At 56.7% G+C, this 21,479-nt stretch overlaps 2 protein-coding genes across 2 annotated transcripts in view; one reads left to right on the top strand and one right to left on the bottom strand.

The window, feature by feature from the left end:
* Positions 1 to 6,143: 6,143 nt before the first annotated feature.
* Positions 6,144 to 8,278, top strand: LOC120502257. Its single transcript, XM_039709509.1, has 2 exons — positions 6,144 to 7,720; positions 8,161 to 8,278. The coding sequence occupies exon 1, from the start codon at positions 6,438 to 6,440 to the stop codon at positions 7,398 to 7,400; it is 963 nt and encodes a 320-aa protein (XP_039565443.1). The 5' UTR covers positions 6,144 to 6,437; the 3' UTR covers positions 7,401 to 7,720; positions 8,161 to 8,278.
* Positions 8,279 to 15,336: 7,058 nt separating this feature from the next.
* KCNC4 (potassium voltage-gated channel subfamily C member 4) overlaps positions 15,337 to 21,479 on the bottom strand; it is a 23,924-nt gene continuing 17,781 nt past the window's right edge. The window contains exon 5 of the mRNA XM_039709520.1: positions 15,337 to 16,423. Within this exon, the coding sequence (XP_039565454.1) occupies positions 16,362 to 16,423 (62 nt within the window). The 3' untranslated portion in view covers positions 15,337 to 16,361. The remainder of the gene's footprint in view (positions 16,424 to 21,479) is intronic.

The raw sequence follows: 21,479 nt of genomic DNA, 5'->3' as shown, positions 1-21,479 counted from the left end.
CCAAGCCACAGCACCGTGCTGAGAGCTCTGATCACTGATCTGGCGCTGCTGCCCGGGGAAGGACTCCCAAGGACACCAGACAGGGAAGGGCACACCACGCTCAGGTTGATTAGATGGATTTGAGGCCGGCTCTGAGCCCTCCTCCGAGGCCAGTGGAGCAGGGCTGTGATCTTCCCAGGTGACTGGCTCCAGTTTGCTCGGGATACCGAGGGGGACATCACACCCACCTCCCTGGCATCCACGCTTCCCTCGGGCCTGGGCCAGGGGTGCAGCCCTCCAGGATTCCCCTTCCCGTCTGGCCACAGGGAGAGGAGCAGCAGCTGAGATAATTTACCATTTAATGTGACCAGATGGCTTAATTTAAACCAAATCAGAGGGGAGAGAAGCCTGTCTGTGTCTCCAGGAGTCCAGCCTGTCCTCCCACCTCTCCCTCTCCCTGCACTGCCTTTCTCCAGCAGCAAGGAGGGTCCTGCAGGACCTGCTGCAGGGGTGGATCCAGCCCCAAAGCTCCTCAGCTCCTGTCATCCTTTCTCCTCCCCAGGCACCTTTGTACAGGAGGGAGGAAAAATATATCCAGGTGTAGCAAAATTCCAGCCTCCCCCAAAGCCCTTTGCACAGAGTTTTGGTCTACAGAAGCCTTTGAGACCGTCACTTTGGGGGTCATGTTGAGTGGTGACAGGTACTGGTGTGGTTGGAGGTGGTGGCACTGTCACCCAGTGGTGCAGGGGCAGAGCTGACAGCCATAGGAGAAGCCAAGGTGGGCAGAAGCCCTGGAGGTGGGCACAGGGAGCAGAAGGATGAAGATCAAAGCTGTGGCTTCTGTGTTAAACCTGTCCTGCTCCTGTCCTGCTCCTGAGGAACATCCCAGCAAGCCTGGTGCCCACGAATCCCTTCCCAAACTGCCCCCCAAGCTGTGCTGCCCTGGCCTGTGCCCATCCCACTGCCAGCTCTTACAGGACCATGGAAGGGTGGGAAGGTTGGTCAGGCCTGGAAGATCTGGAGATGACCCAGCCCAACCCCTGCCAAGGCAGGGTCACCTGGACACAGGAACACCCAGGTGGGTGTGGAATCTCCAGAGAGAGGCTCCCCAGCTCCCTGGGCAGTCTGCTCCAGTGCCCATCTCCTGCCCTTCCCCTGTCTCAGGGCTTCTCCTGGCTCTTGCCTTCCACCCAGAACCAGATCCCCCTCTGGCTTTGGCCTCGTGGGTCCCATTTTATGCCCTTCAAGCCCCTCACACCATAAGATCCTGCCCAGACCAGAGCTTTCAGTGCTAAATTCAGTGTTCTCTTGGTCAGCAGGGGTGGAGGAGGCAGCTCTGAGCCCAGACCATGCCCAGGGCATGGTGTGAAAGCAGAGGATGATTGGGGAAGGTGTGATCAGGAGTTCAGCACTGCATTTTCCTACCCAGGAATTACCCCAGCATGGCCCCTGTGCCCACAGGGAGAGCCAGGCAGCCAGCCCTGCTCCTGGCAGGCATCACAGGAGCCAACACAGCTCCTTGGGCTGCCAACCTCCACCATCCCCACCTGCACCAGCAAAACAACCCTGACATGGGGGGGAAACACCTCCAACAGCCGTGCCGACCCCCCTAATTTCCAGAACAAACACACTGGGCTCTTCTCTGTCACGAGAGGTTGATTTTTTTTCTCTAATTACCAACATAACAAATTCATCCTGGTTATGCAGAGCTTTCATAACAGGTTGCATGGCCGTAGGTGATTGCTTTAAAAAGCTCCCCACCCATGGAGCTGCGCTCGCCGAGCCTGTTCCCTCCGCAGTAATAAATGCTAATAATAAGGCTCAGCACCACGCAGCATTTTATGGCCTGTCTAATGCAGGAAGTCAAAGTTACTGAACACAATGGGCTCCTCCAGCCACAAAAAGGAGCAGAACCCAAGGAAAAAGCCAAAGCAGCGTTTCGGAAGCGGCACCAGCAGCCTTGACTGGGGCTATCAAAGCCGAATCTGAGTTCAGTGATGCGCCCGAGGCTGCAGAGCGCATCGGTGGCGGGGCCGGGCTGGCGATCGCTCCTCTCCACCCGAGCCTGCCCCGGGCACCGGAGCGATGCATTGCCGTCCCCTCGCAGCAGTTTTCTCCCGCATGAGGCTGCTCGGGCCCCAGCCCAGCAGGTCCCGTCGCTCCCAGCCCGGCCGGGGATGCTCGGTGCCGCTGCAGCCGCTCGGGGCTGATCGCCAGCCAGGCTGCGCTGAGCCGAATTTCAATCAGGCCAGGCAAAACCCATCCACCTGCATCCTCCACTGGGAAATGTGGAGGGAGAAACCCGGAGAACGGCAAGAGCCGCGTTTTGGGAGGAGTGTGATGGCATGGAAATGCAGCGGCAGAGGGGACAGGGGGCAGCTGTGCTGGCAGCTCCGGGATGATTTTATCCTGCGGGCTGAAAACGTGGAGGGAAAAAGCAGCAATGAAATGTGGGGAGAGGAGCCAGGAGTAAAGGCTGGGGCTCACAAAGGATGGAGCTCACAAAGGAGGGAACTCACTAAGATAATTCTCTTTTCTCCTCCCTCCTGGTGAGGTTTTGAGGACGGGCACAAACCATGACCACCAGAGACAGGAGCCCTTCCCTCAAGAGCTGCTCCATGCCCTCTGTGGAAGCTGAGGATCCCTTGTTGCGCCTCTTTCAGGCTCAGCTGGCAGCCAGGAGGGACTCGGGAGCCATCCCGATTTACCCCTCGCTCCTGCCCGTCGCCCTCGGGGCGGTTCCGGCTCTGCAGCGCAGACAACGGGATTAGCATCGATCTGCCGAGAGCAGCATCCTGGGCACGGGCTGCTGCCCCCCGCCCCTCCCTGCCCGCATCTCTCCCCCGCAGCCGAGAGCCCTCTGCAGTGTCCTGGCCCCGTACCGCCCCAGAGCTGTCCATCGGAGGGGACAAAAGCACGTCCCGACCCTAATAAACCATGACCCAAACAGGCGGTGCAGATCTGAGAGCTGAACCCCCCCCCGTGCATCACCTCCCTCCCCTGTCTGGCGTTTTTGTTACAGGTTAAACCTCGTCAAACGGCCATACCCACCAGCCTTTTTACACACCAGAGAGAGGAAAACATCCCTGGTTTCTCCCCAAACGCCTCTCTGGCTCCAGCAACATCTGTGCAGTTTCAGAGGGAAATGGGGAGAGGGGCTGAACACGAAAAAAAGCCAATTCCTCCTGCATGCTGCGTTTTGGGGTGGGGAGATCCCAGCAGCCCAAGGAGCTCCTGCATTTAACTTCCTTTTCCTGGGAGCTGGGTCCTCGTTGTGTTGCCTGGGGGCTGATGAGGAGGGGAAGGAGCAGCACGGCCAAGGCTCTGTTTACAATCCTGGAATCCTGGAATGGTTTTTCTGGAGGGAAGGGACCTAAAGCCCGTCGTGTTCCAAGCCCCTGCCACGGGCAGGGCCACTTTCCACTAGACCAGGTTGCTCCGAGCCTGGTCATTGCCAGCAATTTCAAAGAGGTACTGAGGAACAAAAGCCCTTGAACATTTTTAATGATGGATGTTCCCTGTCTGCTGAACAAGGAGCCTTTAAAGTCAGGCTCCCTTTGATTAGACAATGGACCCAGAGAGAAAGAAGTGCTTTTCCTCCTCCTTATCTATCATCTACCCTCCTCCATACCCCTCCTGCCCCAAAAGGGATAAATTTAGAAGCAACAGCCCAAGAATTCCAAGCAAGGGGCAGGAGGGGCTGCCCGAGATCAGAGCAGCAGCCCCACAAACAGGGAATTTAATCCACTGTGTCTCCTGAGGGGTGTTAGCAGAGGATGGGGGATACCAAGGGGGTTCCTCACCATCTATCCCCAATTTATCCCCATTATTTTCTGCCATACAGGAGCTCTCATTCTGCTGCACAGAGGCAACACGACCCCCCCACCATGGCCACAGCCAAGACCAGAGAGGAGAACTTGCCCCTTCCCTTCTCCTCCTTAATCTCTTCCAAAGTGCTGCTCCAGATGAGTTGTTTAACAGCCCCAGGCCCTTAAAAAGCCATTTCTCCCCACAAATCCCAGCCCTGCCAAGCTCCTCAGCTCACCCTGGCTTCCAACATACCCGACAGGCTCCAAGGACACTCAGAGCAGTGACGGGAATGTGACGTCCCTCTGTGAGAGGGACAGCACTGGGGAAGCACGAAGAGCCCCCAGCTGCAGCTGACTCCCAATTATTCTGCTCCAAAACTGCTCTGTGGTATTTTTTGGAGTTGTTAACATCCCATTAAAAGTGTCCCGTTGAGCAGAGCTGGCTGGCAGGGAGCAGGGAGGGTGCACGCCTGGAAGGAACCGCAGCTCTCCCGTTATGGTAAGTTTTCCAAAACCCACTGGTTGTGTCCCTAAATAGTTTCCTTCCATGAACAGTGAGATGGTGTCAGATGCCTTTTTTAAATGAACAGCAGAAAACAATAAAAGAGCTGCAAGTGGCAGCTATAAATGCAAAGCAGGGGCTGGAGGGGGTTGGGGTCCCCTGGAGAGGGACTGGGGGTGTTGCAGGGAAAGTGGAAACACATTCAAAGGGGTCAGTGCTGGGCTGACCCTGCAAGGAGCTGCTGCAGCCTGGCAGAGCTGCCTGGGCACCACTGACTTTCCCTTTGCTGCCAGTTTGGGAGGAGATGGTATCTCTTCAGCTGGGAGCAGCCATCCATCCCTGGCAGTGTCCAAGGCCAGGCATGGGGGCTTGGAGCAGCCTGGGCTGGAAGGTGCCCCTGCCATGGCAGGAGGTGGAATGGGATGGGATTTAAGGTCCCCTCCAACCCAAGGTGTTCCACGATCCATAGTGAAAGCTTCTCCTTGGACTTCTCCACTGTTCCCCTGGCTGTGTCTCCTGCACCCTCCTCACTCAAGGAGCACAGAGTCCCCCTACTGCAGAATGCTTCCCACCAGGGCTTAGACACATTGGGATTATCATCTGCCTCTGCCCACCCCGTCTGGCCATGCCTGCTTCCCATCAGTGCTGGGAATCACAGAATCATTTAGGTTGGAAAACACCTCTAAAAACATTGGGTGCAGCCTTCGAACGAAGCTGCAAAAATCTTCATTTCTCCAGGAAGGGCCACGGGCTCCCGTGGAGAATTCAGCCAGGTTACTGAAATAAAGTCAGTGGTTATCTGGAGTGCTACACTTTGGATTGGGGGGTTGGTTGGTTGGTTGGTTGGTTGGTTGGTTGGTGGGTGGGTTGGTTGGTTGTTTGTTTGGTTGGTTGGTTGGTTGGTGGGTTGGTTGGTGGATTGGGTGATTGGTTGGTGGGTTGGGTGATTGGTTGGTGGGTTGGTTGGTGGGTTATTTAGTTGGTTGGTGGGTTGGTTGGTCGGTGGGTTGGTGGGTTGGTTGGTTGTTTGGTTGGTGGGTTGGGTGATTGGTTGGTGGGTTGGTTGGTGGGTTATTTGGTTGGTTGGTGGGTTATTTGGTTGGTTGGTGGGTTGGTTGGTTGGTTGTTTAGTTGGTTGGTGGGTTATTTGGTTGGTGGGTGGGTTGGTGGGTTGGTTGGTTGTTTTCCTTGCAGGCTATTCCACAAATACCATTTTCTGGGAGTAGGAAGCAAAGCCAGGGACTTGCTCACGCTGGGAAAAAAACAAAGGCGACGATGGAGCAGCTTGGGCAGGGATAAGAGGGAATTAATTGCATGTGTTTCATGCAGCCTCAGACACGCAGGAAATCAGCCCCTGGTTACCACGGAGCTTCTGGCAGTGTTTGGAGAATGCCCTTGGCACGTGGTTCCTGACCCAGGGAGAAGGGGACTCCCTGGGACACTCCTGCTGTGGTGGCAGCATTCCCAGGGGATCGGATCACACCTTGCATCCCAGAGGAATGTCCACCCCAGCAGCACAGGGAGGGCTGGCCCTTGCCTGACCTGTGCCAAACCTCAGCCAAATCCATGATCCAAGAGCTGAATCACAGCCCTCCAGCACCAAAGTGCTCTGGCAGCACCCCCTTGACTCCGTGGGGAATGACACAGTTTCCAAGACTACAAAAAGGAAGGAGCTGGGCAGAAAAATGACTTTTTTCCTCTTTTATTACCAAGAACAAGGAAAACAGCCCATTTTCTGAGCACGGCCTGAATAGGAACAAGTCTGCCTAAATTCTCTGTGAATGGAGATGAAATCCCATCGTGTCAGCTGTTTCCAATCCTGGAAAATAATCCGTTGGAAAGGAGCAGTTTCAGGCATGCTGAGCACAGGGCAGGGCTGGGGGAGCAGCTATTAGTGCCAGTGGAAGTGGTTCTCAATTAAAAAAAGCCGATGACAACAGTTTTTAGATCAAAAGAAGCCTTCCACAGAAGGTTTTCTTTGCTTGGGCAGAAATGTTAATCAATCAGGCTGAGAGGAGCTGCAGCAAAAATCATTTTGTTTGGTACAAGTTTGTGAGTTGGATTTGGCTCGGGGGACACGGGATGTTAAACACCCATTGCTCTTCTAATGAAAACACCTCTGAGAAGGCGAGGAAGCTTCTCCACAGATGGGATTTCAGGATTTTTCCCCAGGTAATGGATGGCAAAGCACAAACTCTGCTTTGGAAATGGAGCAATTTGTTCAACCGCGGCTGCTCATGACTGGTTTGGAAAATCAAAATAATGAACTGTGCTGTGACAACGTGGCCTTGCAGTACCTGACTGCACCAGAGGTTTGGTGGCTCGTGTCTGTCTGCAGCCTTCCACCTCTCCTTGGATCCCACCTGCCCTCACACACTGCTCTAGGACAGAGATCTCACCAGAACATCTGGGTCTGGGGAGCCTTCTTCTCCTGGGAGCAGCTCATCCCCGCAGAGATGGTCCATCCCTGGTCCCTCCCTGGTCCATCCCTGGTCCATCCCTGCCCAGCAGTTGCACCTTTCCATGTCACTGTCCCTGCAGACACAGCGTTCCTGTGCAGGGAGGCAGTGCTGGGGCTGACCAGGAGCCAGCCTCTGCTTTGTCCTCGATCTCATCGTGCTTTTCAGCCTCTCTTGGGGCAGCTACAAGTGGCTCCAGGTCAGGTTTTCAAGGTTTCCACCTGCTGGATCGCCACACGCAAAAGTCCCACTGTAGCAAGGGGAAAACAAGTGGCAGGAAATGCTGTGGCTCCAGCCTGGATCTCAGCTGTGCCTCGTTTGGGAATCCTCCCCAGGCACCACCCCAGTGCTGGGCTGCAAGAGCAGAGATCAGCTCCTGGGTTCAGCATCTCACCCGTGCCCTCATCCCCACCTAGGAGGGCCTCCAAGATAAGTCCCCCCTGGATAAGTCCCCAGGCCAATCATGCTGTGATTGTTGGGAAAACCAAACAGCCATCTCATGGTGGGTCCCTCTTGCTGAATCTTCTCCAGTGCCACACTGGGTTTCTCCTGCTTTGCCACCCAACACTGTCACTGCACCAGCTGGGGAGAGTCCTGACCACAGGGATGGGCACAGGCTGGAGAAATCAGAGAAAAGTCCTGCAAGAATGAAGAATTTTCTCTTTTTTCCCTCCAAATTACCAAGGAAGATGCAGCAGGAGGTGGGGATCAAGGGGGAAATGTGCCGAGCTAGAAAATAACAGAGAACCCAACATTTCAGTCTCTTCTCCATGGGAGAGTCTTGTGGTTGATGTCTCTATGTTGGCCAGCAAGCAAACCAAGACAAGACAGTCCTGTGGTGTCACCCTGGGCCACCACCTTCATCCTCGTGTCCTCTGAGGGCATTTCTGCTCCTGCACAGAGACAGACCTGCCCCAGGAAAGCCCTTTCAGAGATGCCTCGAGGCAGAAGACAGCACAGCTCCCACATGGGTAAGAGAATCTCCTGATTTAGCTCATTAAGTTCCTGCAGGTGGGGTAACAATTCCTGCTTCCACCATTCCAAACCAACCTTGGCACCACACTGCCCCTTTCCTCCACAGCAAAACGCCCCGGGGAGCACACCCAGCCCCCAAAACCCTCCAAAGGGGCATGGGGTGGATGGAGCAGCACAGCCCACACCCAACCACCTTTACCAGCATTTCCCACCCACACCCACACCTCTGCTTCTGCCCCAGCATCCCAGCAGGAAGGGACTGGGATTTACAGCCACCACCCTCCCCCTGGAGCCATCCCATGGCCAGCCCCTGCGCCCGCTCTCTACCTGCTGCCTTTTATTTTTTTATTTATTTTTTTATTATTATTATCATTATTTTTGCAAGGAAAACGGGTTGCCCTGGAGCTGGGTCTCCATGGAAACTTGGGTTTTTCAGACACTCAATGGAAAACGCTGGCACGGAGAGGCTTGTGCAGGAATACTGATTCAGCCCCAGCGTCTGTAACACTGACTGCATTTTAATCCCGCTCTGCTACCCGGAGAGCTAAAAATACCCTGTGAGCTGTCGCCTCCTGAACTCGAGTAAACAGCTTAAAGCAACACGCTGCTGCCAGAGCAGAAATTCCATGAATCAGCTAAAATAAAAGGGATGGGGGAGGTAACCGTGGGGTCTCAGCCCTCGAGGAGCACCAGCCTGGTGGGGAAGAGCAAATCCCCGCTCCAGGGATGGAGAAGGGGCTGCTGAAGGCAGCAGACGGGTCCTTGGGGCTTTGTTGCACCTCTCCAAGATGCCCTTTTCCCGGTGTAAAAGCAGGAAAACAAGGTTCTCCCTGGTCCCCAGCTGGCTGGGAGGAGCGCTGTGTTCTCTGTCACACTGACATGGGCTGGGAAGGAGCCAACTGTCCCCACCAAGGGGGTTGGGGACAACTGAGGGAGGGGTAACCTTGCTGCCACACTGGCACTGTGCTTTTCCTTCTCTCTCCTGTCATCTCTCCAAGAAAAAGACGTTGAGTCCAGCAAAAGGGGCCCTGGGGCTGTGGGCACTGCCAGCCCCTCACCGTGCCTGCAGCCCTGTGCCAGCCCAGCCTTCCCAGGGCTCTAATTGGGAAATAAAACCCAACTCTCCCCTCGCAATTAGCTGGGACTGTCCTCAGCTGACTCCCAGAGCTGCTTTTTGCAGAATACACAAACACCTCCTTAATTTATTTTTTTTTTAAAGACATTCTCCCAGCAGCTCAGCATTCCCCAGGAGAGAACCCAGATGGGGAAACTGAGGCACAAGCCTGCTTGCTCAAGAGCTCGCTGCAAGCTGGGAGTGAATTCAGGTTTCCCAGCTGTGCCAGGAGCCAGGATCAGGCATTGCCCTGCAACACCCCATCAAGGAAACTCTCCTAGCCTGATTAGTGCTGCCTCCTAATTAAAAGGCTCTCAAAAGCCCATGGCAAGGTGTGAACCCACATCCAAGTGGCTTTGTGGTGGCTCCAGCAGCTGGGTGCAGAGTTGGGAGTGATTTTTCTAGGGAAACTCTGCATTTTTACATTTGTTTTTCTTCCAGCTGTGGGGAAAACAGGCAGCATTATAAACCTTCCTTTCTACCAGGATCTAGGGAAGCAGGAAAAATGCCATCCCCAGCTCGCAGTCAGATGATTTAGGGTGGGTGATAAATGGGGTTTTGCAGTGGAAAATTCCCCCCTGCCCTGCTCAGTATGGGAAGAGCCTGTTTTCCAGCAGAAACCATTTCAGGGCTCAGCCATTCCCAGAACCCCAGGCACCCCTCCTAAGCCTCTCCCCTGCTTATCTGGCTTTTCAACACATCTTACAGCACTGCAAAGCAGGGATGAGGAAAAAAAGAACATCTTAGGTCAGTTTTTGTGGGCTCTAAGATGTCCCTCCAGCAGGGATGGGATTAAGGCCATTGGCTCTGAGTAGCCAGAGCAGTAAAATAAATCTGCGCAAGGCAGGCATGGCCTGGCCAAAACCAGGCTGCAAGGCTTGTTCATTCCTTGATGATGAAGAAACTCTGTTTGGGGCTTGAGTTATTTATTAGACTGCATCTCGTTAGAAGAGTGGGAACTGGGCACACTGAGCACCTCCAGCCCTTCCCCTCCACTCCGAAATCCTCCAGCACTGGAACTGGGAGCCTGGAGATCCCTGGGAGGGGACGTGCAGGAATGCTGCAGCCAGGGAACACTGCTGGGGTCAGCAGCTGTAGATCTCCATGGGATCAGGCTAGGATCAGGCTGGGATCAGGCCAGGATCAGGGCTGGGATCAGGCTGGGATCAGGCTGGGATCAGGCCGGGATCAGGCTGGGACCAGGCCGGGACCAGGCCGGGACCAGGCCGGGATCAGGCTGGGATCAGGCTGTGACTAGGCCAGGATCCGGCCGGGATCAGGCCAGATTTAGGCCGGGATCAGGCCGGGATCAGGGCTGGGATCAGGCTGGGATCAGGCTGGGATCAGGCTGTGACCAGGCCGGGATCAGGCTGGGATCAGGCTGGGATCAGGCTGTGACCAGGCCGGGATCAGGGGATTCTCCCCCCCAGCCCCACGGCTGGCTCAGCACCTGTGCATGGAGCAGGGTTTGCCAGGCAGAGCCGGGCTGGGATGGAGCCCAGGAGCTCCCTGGGCACGGGAACACCACTGGGGAGAGGCCCTGAACCAAACTGGTCCCAGTGGGCTGAAGTGTGGAAACCAGGATGGTGGGAAGTGCGGGTGAGATGCTGGAGCTGCTGGATGAGGCCACAGGGATGTTCTGAGCCCCTCTGCTCCAGAGCCAGGCTGGGAGAGCCAGGGGTGCTCAGCCTGGAAAGGATCCAGGGACAGCTCAGAGCCTCTTCCAGGGCCTAAAGGAGCCCCAGGGGAGCTGGAGAGGAATTTTGGACAAGGGCCTGGAAGAACAGGACAAGGGGAATGGCTCCCACTGCCGGAGGGCACGGATGGATGGGAATATTGGGAAGGAATTCTCCCTGTGAGGGTGTTGAGGGTGCCCAGAGCAGCTGTGGCTGCCCCTGGATCCCTCGGAGTGCCCCAGGCCAGGCTGGACAGGGCTGGGAGCAGCCTGGGATGGTGGAAGGTGTCCCTGCCATGGTAGGGCTGCACTGGATGAGCTTTAAGGTCTCTTCCAACCCAAACCATTCCATAATTCTGCTCCATGAATAAAGGTTCCAGGAAGCTGGACTGAGGCTGGACCCAGGGGTCTCTGATCACCCCGAGCTGGGGGAGGGGGCCCCAGCTGATGCCAAGATACATCCAGCACATGAGGCTGGGGCTCTGCAGGGGAAAAGAGCTTTATAGGATCCCACTGATCCCAAACTGAACAGGACAACCCCTTGAATCCCATCCCTTACCTTCACTATCCTCGCTCCAAGGCCGTGGCCAGTGACATCAGCTGCACCAGAGACTGGGGTGGGCTGGGAGCTGCTCTGGGCTGGGTTCAGAACCCACCCAGTGCCCCCAGTTCCACCCCTGCAGCCCCCAGGCTGCGGCAGGCACAGCTAGCCTCACCTCAGAGCTGGGATTAGAGCAGGGAGTCAGCTCCTGGTCTGTCACAGGCATGCAGGGGGAAGGAGGAGTCACACCTGGCTCCAGGGAATCTCCCCCTCCCAAAATCCCCCAGCAGCATCCCCGAGGGGAGCGGGTGTGAGGCCGAGGCAGCCTTACACCACACGGAGTGCAGGTTGAGAGGAGGGATGCAGGGATTCACCTGCCCCTGGTGGGCATCCAGGGTGCTCCCCATGCTCTGGCCCTTCCTGAAGCTCTGGAAACCCATCCTTGCCCAGAGCTGGCCCCTCCTGCTCACGGCTGGATGCTCAGCTCCTGCTGCCCTTCTCCCAGGCTTTGCTCCAGGCTTATCCCACATCCCATAAGAGGGATAAACCCCTCTTCACCCCCCCCACCAAATCTCCCCGTCTGAAAGGAGAAACATCTCCGCTTAGGAGTGGGGAAACCGAGGCACAAACCAGCTGTGGAGAGTCCCAACAACCCCACACGAAGCTCCCATCCCTTTCCCCACCACCTCCACTGCAGCAGCACCCACAGGGCAGCCTGGCTCCGGGGGAAAGCCTCTCTGAGCTCAGGTTTTCCCTGGCTGCAGGCAGCTCCTTCCCCAGCCACATCCAGGCTGTTCCCTCCCAGCAGGTACTTTCCTAGATTAAAAACCCTGCTCTCATCCCTTGGCGTGGTGCCCCAGAGCCTCGCACTTGTTTTTACTGACAGCCCCATCTTTTGTTGATTAAAATTCCTTTAAGTGCACCTGCTGGTTAATCCCATGCCTGAGCCAGGGATGCTGTCACTGTCCCCGCCATGGGGCCTTTCTGCCCTGCTCCCTCTCAGCCCTGTGTCCCCGGCTGCTCCATGTGTCTCCTTGGCTTCAAAAATAAAGCAAAGGAAATAAAAATGCTCCGGGATGATGAGGAAATGGTGGTTTTTACTGGGGAAGAGAAAGGGACTGGTGTCAGGGTGTGCCAGGCTCTGTCCTCATCCCTTGTCTCCCTTCTCCCACTTGGCTGGATTTGCACCTAGAGGGATGGAGAGCCAAGGAACCCGGGCCAGCAGCAGAGTCGTGCCAGAAGCGCTGCAATCCAAGTCTTGCAGCTCCAAACAGGCGGTGGCACTGACAAAATCCCTGCCAGCCCCGGGCTGGGCATGCCTGGCACTGCCCACCGGTGAGGATCATCTGCTCCGTGGGGATGTGGGAGTGCCAGCAGCACTGCCCAGTGAGGGGGAGGATGCCTGGGTCCAGAAAAGGTTTGGACTCCTCTGATAAATCGACCTTTCTGCTCCCCTTTGGGATTTCTGCTCCCTCCAGGAACTGTTGCTGCGAACTGTTATTCCTGCTCCCATATTTTTTACCCAAGAGTCCTGAATCTAAAATTTATAGCAATTTGGAGGGAGGGGGTTTCCATTTTCCATTTCAGGGGAGGCTCCTGCCTTCCTCAGCAGACACCTGGCTTTCCAACCTAGGCACTCTTTCACACCTGATCCTGGTGCTCCCCCAAGAGGGTTTTGGCCCACCTGAGGTTCGGCCTCCCCCAGCTCCATTCCCCACCTGCCCCAACATTCCTGTGATTCTGTGGTCTATTGGGAAGCTGGGTTGCCCATGGCCTTGCCCAGCAGCCCCAGCCCAGCCCGTGGAGCTCAGCAAGCCCTGCACTGGTGGGAGTTTGGGATGAGCTTCATCCCCTCCTGCATTCCCACACCCCCGTGGGGTCCTGGGCTGAAGGACCTTTCCTGGCTCGTGGATCACATCACTTTGTGCAGCTTCAGAGAGGTTTGGCCTTTCATCATCCCCTGCCCCCAGATTTAGGCCAGGGCCACAATTCCCAGTTCTCAGCCTGCAGCGCCAGGGTCAGGCGTGGAAGGGTTTTGTTCTCTCCCAAAGCAGGAGAAGGAAGGAGAGGGGCCTGTGGGGATCTGTGCTCACACATTCCAGCCCTGAGTCACCCATCTGCTCCTCCTGCCTAATTTTTTGCCCAGGGATCAGAGAGGAACAGGTTGCAGTTGGAATGGTGGTGGGAAGAGGCTTTGTCCAGGCTGGAGCAGGGACCTCCCGCTGCTGCTGGGGATCATCTCCAGCCACTTCTGTCCCAACCACCCACAGCACCACTGCCCTGTCCCCACACCCCTCCCAAAGGGCTGGGCTGTCCCTGTCCCCTCGAGGTCTCCTGGGGGTACCCTGGGCAGGTGCTGAGCTCTGCTGAGATGTTCCAAGAGCTCCCTGTCCCTGACAGGACCCGGGGCATGCAGGGCTGAGCACACCCTGACCAACACCCCCTGTCAGGACCCAGGGCATGCAGGGCTCAGCACATCCTGACCAACACCCCTGTCAGGACCCAAGGGATGCAGGGCTCAGCACATCCTGACCAATACCCCTGACAGGACCCAAGGGATGCAGGGCTCAGCACATCCTGACCAACACCCCTGTCAGGACCCAAGGGATGCAGGGCTCAGCACATCCTGACCAACACCCCTGACAGGACCCGGGGCATGCAGGGCTGAGCACACCCTGACCAGCACCCCTGTCAGCCAGCCCTGGCACCCAGCATCGATCCTGTGATCCATCCATGCCCAGGAGCAGGGCCTGGCACAGCTGGCAGCACCATGGGGCTCTCCCGAGGACTCTGCAGCCACAGCAGGAAGTGAAGGCTCCTGGAGAAAGGCTCTCCTCTCTCCTCTCTTCTCTCTGTAATTGCTCTTTGGCCCCCTGCCACCAATCGCTCACATTTGGGAATGTTTTCTTTCCAGTCTCAGGGCTGCTTTTCAGTTCCCTCGCTGGTTTTACCCATCCCAGCCTCTTCCCACTCCCAATTAAAGGGCCTTGTGTTGTTGTCAAAGGTGCTCCCCAAGCTGTCCAGAGGAGGTGTCAGCTGCAGCCCCCTCAGCTCGTGGTGATTCGGAGCACCCAGGGCTGTGCCAGGCCCCTGCAGTTCTCCAGGGCCTCTGGGAGGGTACAGCCCCAAAAGGGTGGGAAAGGTGAACCTTGGAGTCAGGAATGGGGTCAGGGTGGCCCTGCAGCTCAGCAGGACCAGCCAGTTCACCCCATCCTGGTGTCCCCTGTGAGAGCCAAGGGTGCCCCAACACTGCTGGGGGGTCCTCCCTGCTGGGGGCAGAGCCAGGGGCAGCTCTGCAGGGGCTTCCCAGCCAGGGAGGTCATGGGGAGGTCACGGGGAGGTCACAGGGAGGTCACAGGGAGGTCACGGAGAGGTCACGGAGAGGTCAGGGGGATAATTCTGCCCCTGGGCGCTCCACTCCAAGCCGTGAGAGGAGCTCAGCCACAACATGGAGTCCCAGAATCCCAGACTGGTTTGGGTGGGAAGGGACCTCAGAGCTCATCCAGTGCCAGCCCTGCCATGGCAGGGACACCTTCCACTGTCCCAGGCTGCTCCCAGCCCCATCCAGCCTGGCCTTGGGCACTGCCAGGATCCAGGGGCAGCCACAGCTGCTCTGGGCACCCTGTGCCAGGGCCTGCCCACCCTTACAGGGAACAATTTCTTCCCAAAATCAAACCTAAATCTCCCATTTTTTGCTTCAAGTCATTCCCCCTTGTCCTGTCACTCCAGTTTTTGATGAACAGTCATCCTCTATCTTCCCCGTAGACCCTTCAGGTCCTGGAAGGTGCTCTGAGGTCTCCACACAACCTTCTTTTCTCCAGGCTGAACAGCCCCAACAATCCCATCCTCTCTCAGGGGAGGTGCTCCAGTTCCTTTATCAAATTCATGGCCTCTCCTGGACCCACTCCAGCACTTCCACATCCTTTTAGTGATGGGGGCACCAGAGCTGGATGCAGCATTCCAGATGGGATCTCATGAGAGCAGAGCAGAGAGGAAGAATCACCTCCCTTGAGGTGATCCAGGCAACATCCAGGCAATGTTGTGGCCAAAATCCGCATTCCAGGGGACACCCGGGGCTGGGACAGGACTCCATGGGAACAGGGGCCGTGGAATTTTGCTTTAAACCTCACCCCCAGCCCCTGCTCATGAGTTTGACCCAGCTGCCTCCCCTGCAGACCCAACACAGCTCCAAAAACTCCCCCTTTCCCACAAGATAAGGTCTCGTTCTCCCTGGAGAGCCGGAGGCAAGGAGGCAGGGAGGCAGGAGGGGTGGGGAGCTGACTCAGCTCATGGATGACTTTATTGGAACTCTACACGTCGGACAGGCATGCGAACAGGACAGACGGAGACAGGAGTAGTATTGCCTTGGTCACGGAGATATGGAACAGCGTCGGAAGGGCCCTGACCCCTCCAGGCCAGCCGGGATCCCCACACCTCGGTCTCCTATTGCTTCCCATCCCCATCCCTGCCCCAGCCCCCTGCTGGGCCCCCTGTGCCCCTGGGCTCAGCACCCATGGGAGGGGGCGATGGTGGCACCCAGAGTGGAGCCTTTGGCACCCAGAGTGGCACCCAGAGTGGAGCCTTTGGCACCCAGAGTGGCACCCAGAGTGGAGCTTTTGGCACCCAGAGTGGCACCCAGAGTGGAGCCTGTGGCACCCTCCAGGGCCTGAGGAGGTTCCCAGTGGCCGTGTGACGATGGAGGGGTCAGGGCACGGGCGCAGCCGCGGGCAGAGATGTCCTGGTGAGCAGCTGGATCTCCAGAGGTGGAGGGTGAGGTGCAGCCAGAAGCGTGGGCAAGGGGAGGGGGCAGCCCAGGGGGTGCAGGGGCAGCGTGGCCGTGGCAGGGCTGGCACCAGGAAGGGGAATGGGGCTGTCCCCAACCTCCCTCCCGGCCCTGCTGCTCTGTGACACCTCTCGGGGGGACCCAGCTGCCAACCCCCCCGGGGATGGAGCTGGAGCTTTGGGGAAAGAAAGCTCCTTGGGAAGAGCAGCCCTGGAGGAATGCATGTCCCAGCCTTGGGGACAGCATCCCTGGGCTTTGGGGAGGACATCCCTCAGCCTTGGGGAGAGCATCTCCCTTGGGAAGAGCATCCCTTGGCCCCGGGGAGAGCATCCCTGGAGGAATGCATGTCCCAGCCTGAGGGAAAGCATCCCTGGGCTTTGGGGAGAGCAGCCCCGGGGGATGGATGCATCCTTCAGCCTCAGGAAGAGCATCCCTGGCCCCAGGGAGAGCCTCCTTCACCCTGGGGAGGGCATCCCCTGGGGAGGGCACCCCTCGCCAGGGCAGTGCCTGCGTCCAGCTGGGGCTCAGGAGAAGGTGACCACCTCACCCTGGGGGTAACTGGCAGCGAGGGTGTCCTGGCAGGAATCTGCAATTAAAGACATAAACATTAAACACAGCATTAGAGATTTGCTTCCATGGCTAGGCAGGGGGAGAAATAGGAGAGGGAGAGGGCACTGAGCTTCCAGGGACCCTGACCTAGTAGGATGCAGAAAAGAGAGTAACAGAAAACAAAGTAAAGTGGCCTTTTTCAGAGGGATAAAATGCTGCTGTTGTATCTGTAAAGTCAGGAAAAAATGGTTTAAAACAGCTTCAGGATGGTGGCAGAGATGGAGACTTGGGAAATGATTCTTCATGAGAAACCATGCATGGAATCAGGGTGATTTTGAGGGTATAAATGAAAAGCAGGGAAACATCACCTTCAGCACATCCCTCTCAACCCTCTCCTCCCAGAAAGCTGCTCTTGCCCAAAACTTCCCAAGCCAACCCCAAAGCAGATGTCCCAAAGCCAAGCCTGGTGCATTAATCTCTCCGTGTTTTTTTCTTCTCCCTCTCTCCCTCTCATTTGCTATCAGTGAATTAATTATCATTGATTGGAGCTCTGAGTCACCCCACCGCCTCCCCCCATGTGCCAGGGCCCAGTTTCCAGGCAAGGGGCTGTCAGGCAGGCAGACAGCTCCTGATCCCCCTGATAAGCCATGGAATTCTGTTCAAACCTCACCCCCAGCTCCTGCCCACGAGTCTGACCAGCTGCCTCCCCTGCAGCCCCAACACAGCTCCAAAAACCCTTCCTTTCCCACAAAAGAAAGGTCTGGTCTCCACTGAGCATCACTGCACAGGCTGGGTGAGCAATGCCCAGGCACGGAGGCTTTTCAAACCTCACATCCCATAAAAGCCCCAGGGATTACAGGAGCTCTCCCCACTGAGCTGGCAGGAGAGCTCCCCACCTCCAAAGACAAAAGGGTTTGGGGACCCAACAATGCCCCTGTAGCAATTTGGGGACCAGCAGTGGCCACACATGCAGCAGCTGCTGAAAAATACCCCAGCTCTTGGTTCAGTCACTCCTGCAAGCAGCTAAAAGCTCTTGGCAGGGTTTGTGTCCTGCTAGAAACATTCCCCGTCAGGTCGATTGATTTACCAGGGGCACGACTTGGCTTTTAACTCCCATCTCCTCCTCCCTGTTCAAAGCCATTTTGTGTGTGAGCTCGAGACCTGCTGCCCACAGCCTCCAGGGACCTGCCTTGGAAAGCAGCTTCCCAGCCTAGGAAAAAATTTAGCACCACTAAAAATAAATAACAACAGCCCAGATTCTTATTTTTTTTTTGTCCCCTAGATAAAGGCACCATGAGAAAACATCAAAACATCTCTCCTGTCTTGGCTTACGGGTACCAGCTCTGTTCCACTCTCACCCCCACGGCCCCTCAGTGATGTTCTACCCTTTTCTTGAGCCTATTTTTGTGTGCAGATTGCCACCAACCTCCACAGAGTGCTGCCCTGAGCACGGCAGGAGGCACAGCCTGGCACAACTCAGCTCCAAACACCCCAAGGCTTGCTGTGCTGCTGCCAGAGCCATCACCCCCAAATTTCCCCTCTTGGGGAGTTCACCCAGTCCTGCCCTCTGGCTGTGAGCATCTCCTGAAGTGCTGCTGTGGGGGCTGCCAGCTGTGCCAGCTGTGCCAGCTGTGCCAGCACAATGTTTGGGTGGCTCCCACGCTGACTGCTCTGCTCTGGCACAGCAGCCCTGAGGGGGAGGATTTGAGGGTGCTGGGGATGAGCAGCTCGACATTCCCCAGGCGTGTTTCTGGACCCAGAACCCCCCAGGTGATCCCCAGCCTGGGCAGCAGGGCACAGGGGGATTGCTGCCCCGCTCAGGGGAGACCCCACCGGCAGAGCTGCCCCAGCCCTGGGCTCCATCAGAGGCGCTGCTCTGCTCTGGAGCCAGGCTAGAGAGCTGGGGGTGTTCATCTGGAGAGGAAAAAGCTCTGGGGAGATCTTAGAGCCTCTTCCAGTGCCTGAAGGGGCTCCAGGAGAGCTGGAGAGGGACTTTGGAGAAGGGGGAATGGCTCCCCACTGCCAGAGGGCAGGGTTAGGTGGGATAGTGGGAAGGAATTCTTTCCTGTGAGGGTGGCAAGCCCCTGGCACAGACTGCCCAGAGCAGTTGTGGCAGCCCCTGGATCCCTGACAGTGCCCAAGGCCAGGCTGGACAGAGCTTGGAACAACCTGGGATGGTGGAAGCTGTCCCTGCCACAGCAGGAGCTGGAATGGGATGGAATTTAAGGTCCCTTCCTACCCAAACAATTCCCTGACTCTGTGATTCCTTTTCCACAGCCACCAGGACACATCCCCTGCCCCTGCCTGTCCCACGCAGGAGGAAGTGTGACCCTGTTCCCAGGAGTTCACAGATCCTTTCTGAGCCTCCATTTACCTTTCCCGTGGGTAAAAGGCTGGGCTCGCTTGCCCGGGCGGAGGTAAGGAAGTAACAGACTGGGAGCTGGGAGGCTCCTATTTATAAGCTCCCCTGCATCCTATTTTGCATCTGCCTCTGCTCTCCCTGTTCCTCGTCAGCACGGGCAAGCCATGGGGTTGCTATTTATTTTCTGTTTTTCTTTATTGTCATCAAATAAGCAGCGAGGATTTTTCCTGGCAGAGCTGGGGAAGCCAGGAACAGGCTCCTTCTGGGTAGAGCAATTACTCTCTTGACATCTTCACCTCCTGCCCGGCTGCCTGACAGGCCTTTCTATTTCCTCAGCTCTCTCAGGCATCTCCTGAGAAACAGAGCAGTTGTTGCAACAATAAAAATTAATACTTTGCAAGCAGCCCGGGATCACAGTGCAGCCTCCACGCAGTGCTGGACTGAGAGGCTTCCAGCAGGAAAAGAGGAGGAAGGAGCTGAGGCTGGAGCAGGGAACTGCTCCCAAATCCCCCTGAGCTGGTTTGGCTCCTTGCACAGGGGTGGGTGGTCACAGGGGCTGGTGACAGATCCTTGTCCCAAAGTGCTGATCCGTGTCCCAAGTGGGCAGAGGAATGCAAGGACCCCACAGGGCAGTCCAGCATCACCCAGCACCTCTGGAGTGCTCCAGGCCAGGCTGGGCAGAGCTTGGAGCAGCCTGCTTCAGAGGAAGCTGTCCCTGCCCACGGCCCTTCCAACCCAAACCATTCCATGGCTCCATCATCTCTGACCCCATTCCCACTGCTGAGCATCACACGTGTCCCCATGGTGGGGAGAGGGACACGGGGCACTGGAGCTCTGTGGGGTCCCACCCTGCTGAGCATCCCCTGCCCCTGGGAGGGTGGGCAGGCCCTGGCACAGGGTGCCCAGAGCAGCTGGGGCTGCCCCTGGATCCCTGACAGTGCCCAAGGCCAGGCTGGACAGGGCTTGGAACAGCCTGGGATGGTAGAAGTTGTCCCTGGCCATGGCAGGAGCTGGAATGGGATGGACTTTAAGGTCCCTTCCTACCCAAACAATTCCCTGACTCTGTGATTCCTTTTCCACAGCCACCAGGACACATCCCCTGCTCCACAGGTGAGGGACACATTCCTATAATACACCCAATGCTCACTCCTGGATTCCTGCTCAATCCCATCGCCCTGCCGGAAACGAGACCCAGCACACCCATCCCATCCCATCCCATCCCATCCCATCTATCCCCATCCCATCCCATCCCATCCCATCCCATCCCATCCCATCCCATCCCATCCCATGCTGCTGTGCCCCCACAATCACTGCACACCCCTTGATGTTATAATTTATTTTTAAATGCCATTTTAGGGCTTGGGCAGGGGCAGTTGGACTCCTATGGATTTATGCAGTTTCTTGGGAATAAATCCACCAGCTTGGCTTTGTCTCGGTGCCTTTAGCCTGGGCTGGAACGTGAGCTCCTACAGATCCCTAAACACAGATAAGTCCTGCGAGGATATTCAGGGGAAGTATCGTATATTCCTGCTCTATTCTTATCCTCTTCTCCAGGCTGCCAATTTTGGCCACTGGTTGAGATAAAAACCTGGGCTCCAGAGATATTTAGAGGCCTGCTCTGATCCACTACAGCTCCTCTTCTAATCTTACCCAGGGATTAACCCGTGCTAACTCGCCCCCAAAACCAACCCAGACCCCACCTAAAAATAACAACAAGCTGTTTAGCTGTTTTCTCCCTCCTGCATCCCCCAGGTCCTGCTCAGAAGGAGGCAGGGAGGAAGAGGGAGAAGATGCCATGGGTTTTTCAGCAGTTTGGTGCCTCCCACTGAAATCCCTCCATCTCCCTTTCGGGGCTGGGCTGTTTTAGAGGAGCTTTTTGCACATTAGTCATCCCTTCTCTGGGTTGCATAACGCCCCAGCTAAAAATTGCATCCTGCCGGCTCCGTGGCAGCTCCTGCCCAACCCTCCTTGCTCCGGTGGGGATGGGATTTTGGGGGCTCCACCAAAGGTTTTCCACCCAAGCAACCACTCTGGCATTGGGATGAGCTGCTCTGGGAGCTGAGGGGGCAAAGGCAAGGATGGGATCTGCTGGGATCTGTGGCTGCTCTACCCCAAGAGACTCAAACCCCAAAGTCTGGGCATTTTGATCTGATCCTTCTGCAGGAGACAGGGTTTCATACCTGGCTCATCCCAAAGTCAGCTCACAGCCTTGGATAAATCATTTATGATCCAAAGGCCACTGAAGCCACGGAGTGTGGCCTTGCCTCTGGCAGGGGCTGGGGGTATTCCAGCTCCTCCTGCTTCCAGAGGGAAGGATGAGCCAGAGAAGCGCCTGCACGGTGCTGCTGCTCCCACCCCTTTGCCCAGCTCATGGAACTTTGGGGGATCCATGAACCTGCCCTGTTACCCCTCCATCTGCTGTGGGAATCCAAGGAATGCAGCTGCACCCACCACACAAACCCAGGCGCTGCTGGTGAGGGGTGGACCAGCAGCACAGCCCAGCATGGCACATCCTGGGCACAGGATGGACACAGCTCATCCCAATTCCTCCCCAAATCCACAACTCTGCCTCCAGCACCAGCTCCTCTCATCCAGCCCAAGACACCAAGGTCTGTCACCTCTTTTCTGCTTCCCTTTGGCTCCTGCACAGCTGGGACAGGGAGGGAGGAAAAGAGGAAGGAAAAAAGGGAGGGAGGGAGGGAGGGAGGGAGGACTCAATACTAGAGAACAT

The sequence above is a fragment of the Passer montanus genome, unplaced genomic scaffold, assembly GCF_014805655.1.
Source record: "Passer montanus isolate IOZ18808 unplaced genomic scaffold, ASM1480565v1 scaffold211, whole genome shotgun sequence".
Classification (NCBI taxonomy): domain Eukaryota; kingdom Metazoa; phylum Chordata; class Aves; order Passeriformes; family Passeridae; genus Passer; species Passer montanus.
Note: the sequence above shows the minus strand (reverse complement) of the source record. Positions and strands in the feature narration are given on the sequence as shown.

Bases quoted from the DNA above. Each gene is read 5' to 3' on its own strand.
- LOC120502257 (XM_039709509.1), top strand. From the start codon at position 6,438: ATGGGATTTCAGGATTTTTCCCCAGGTAATGGATGGCAAAGCACAAAC.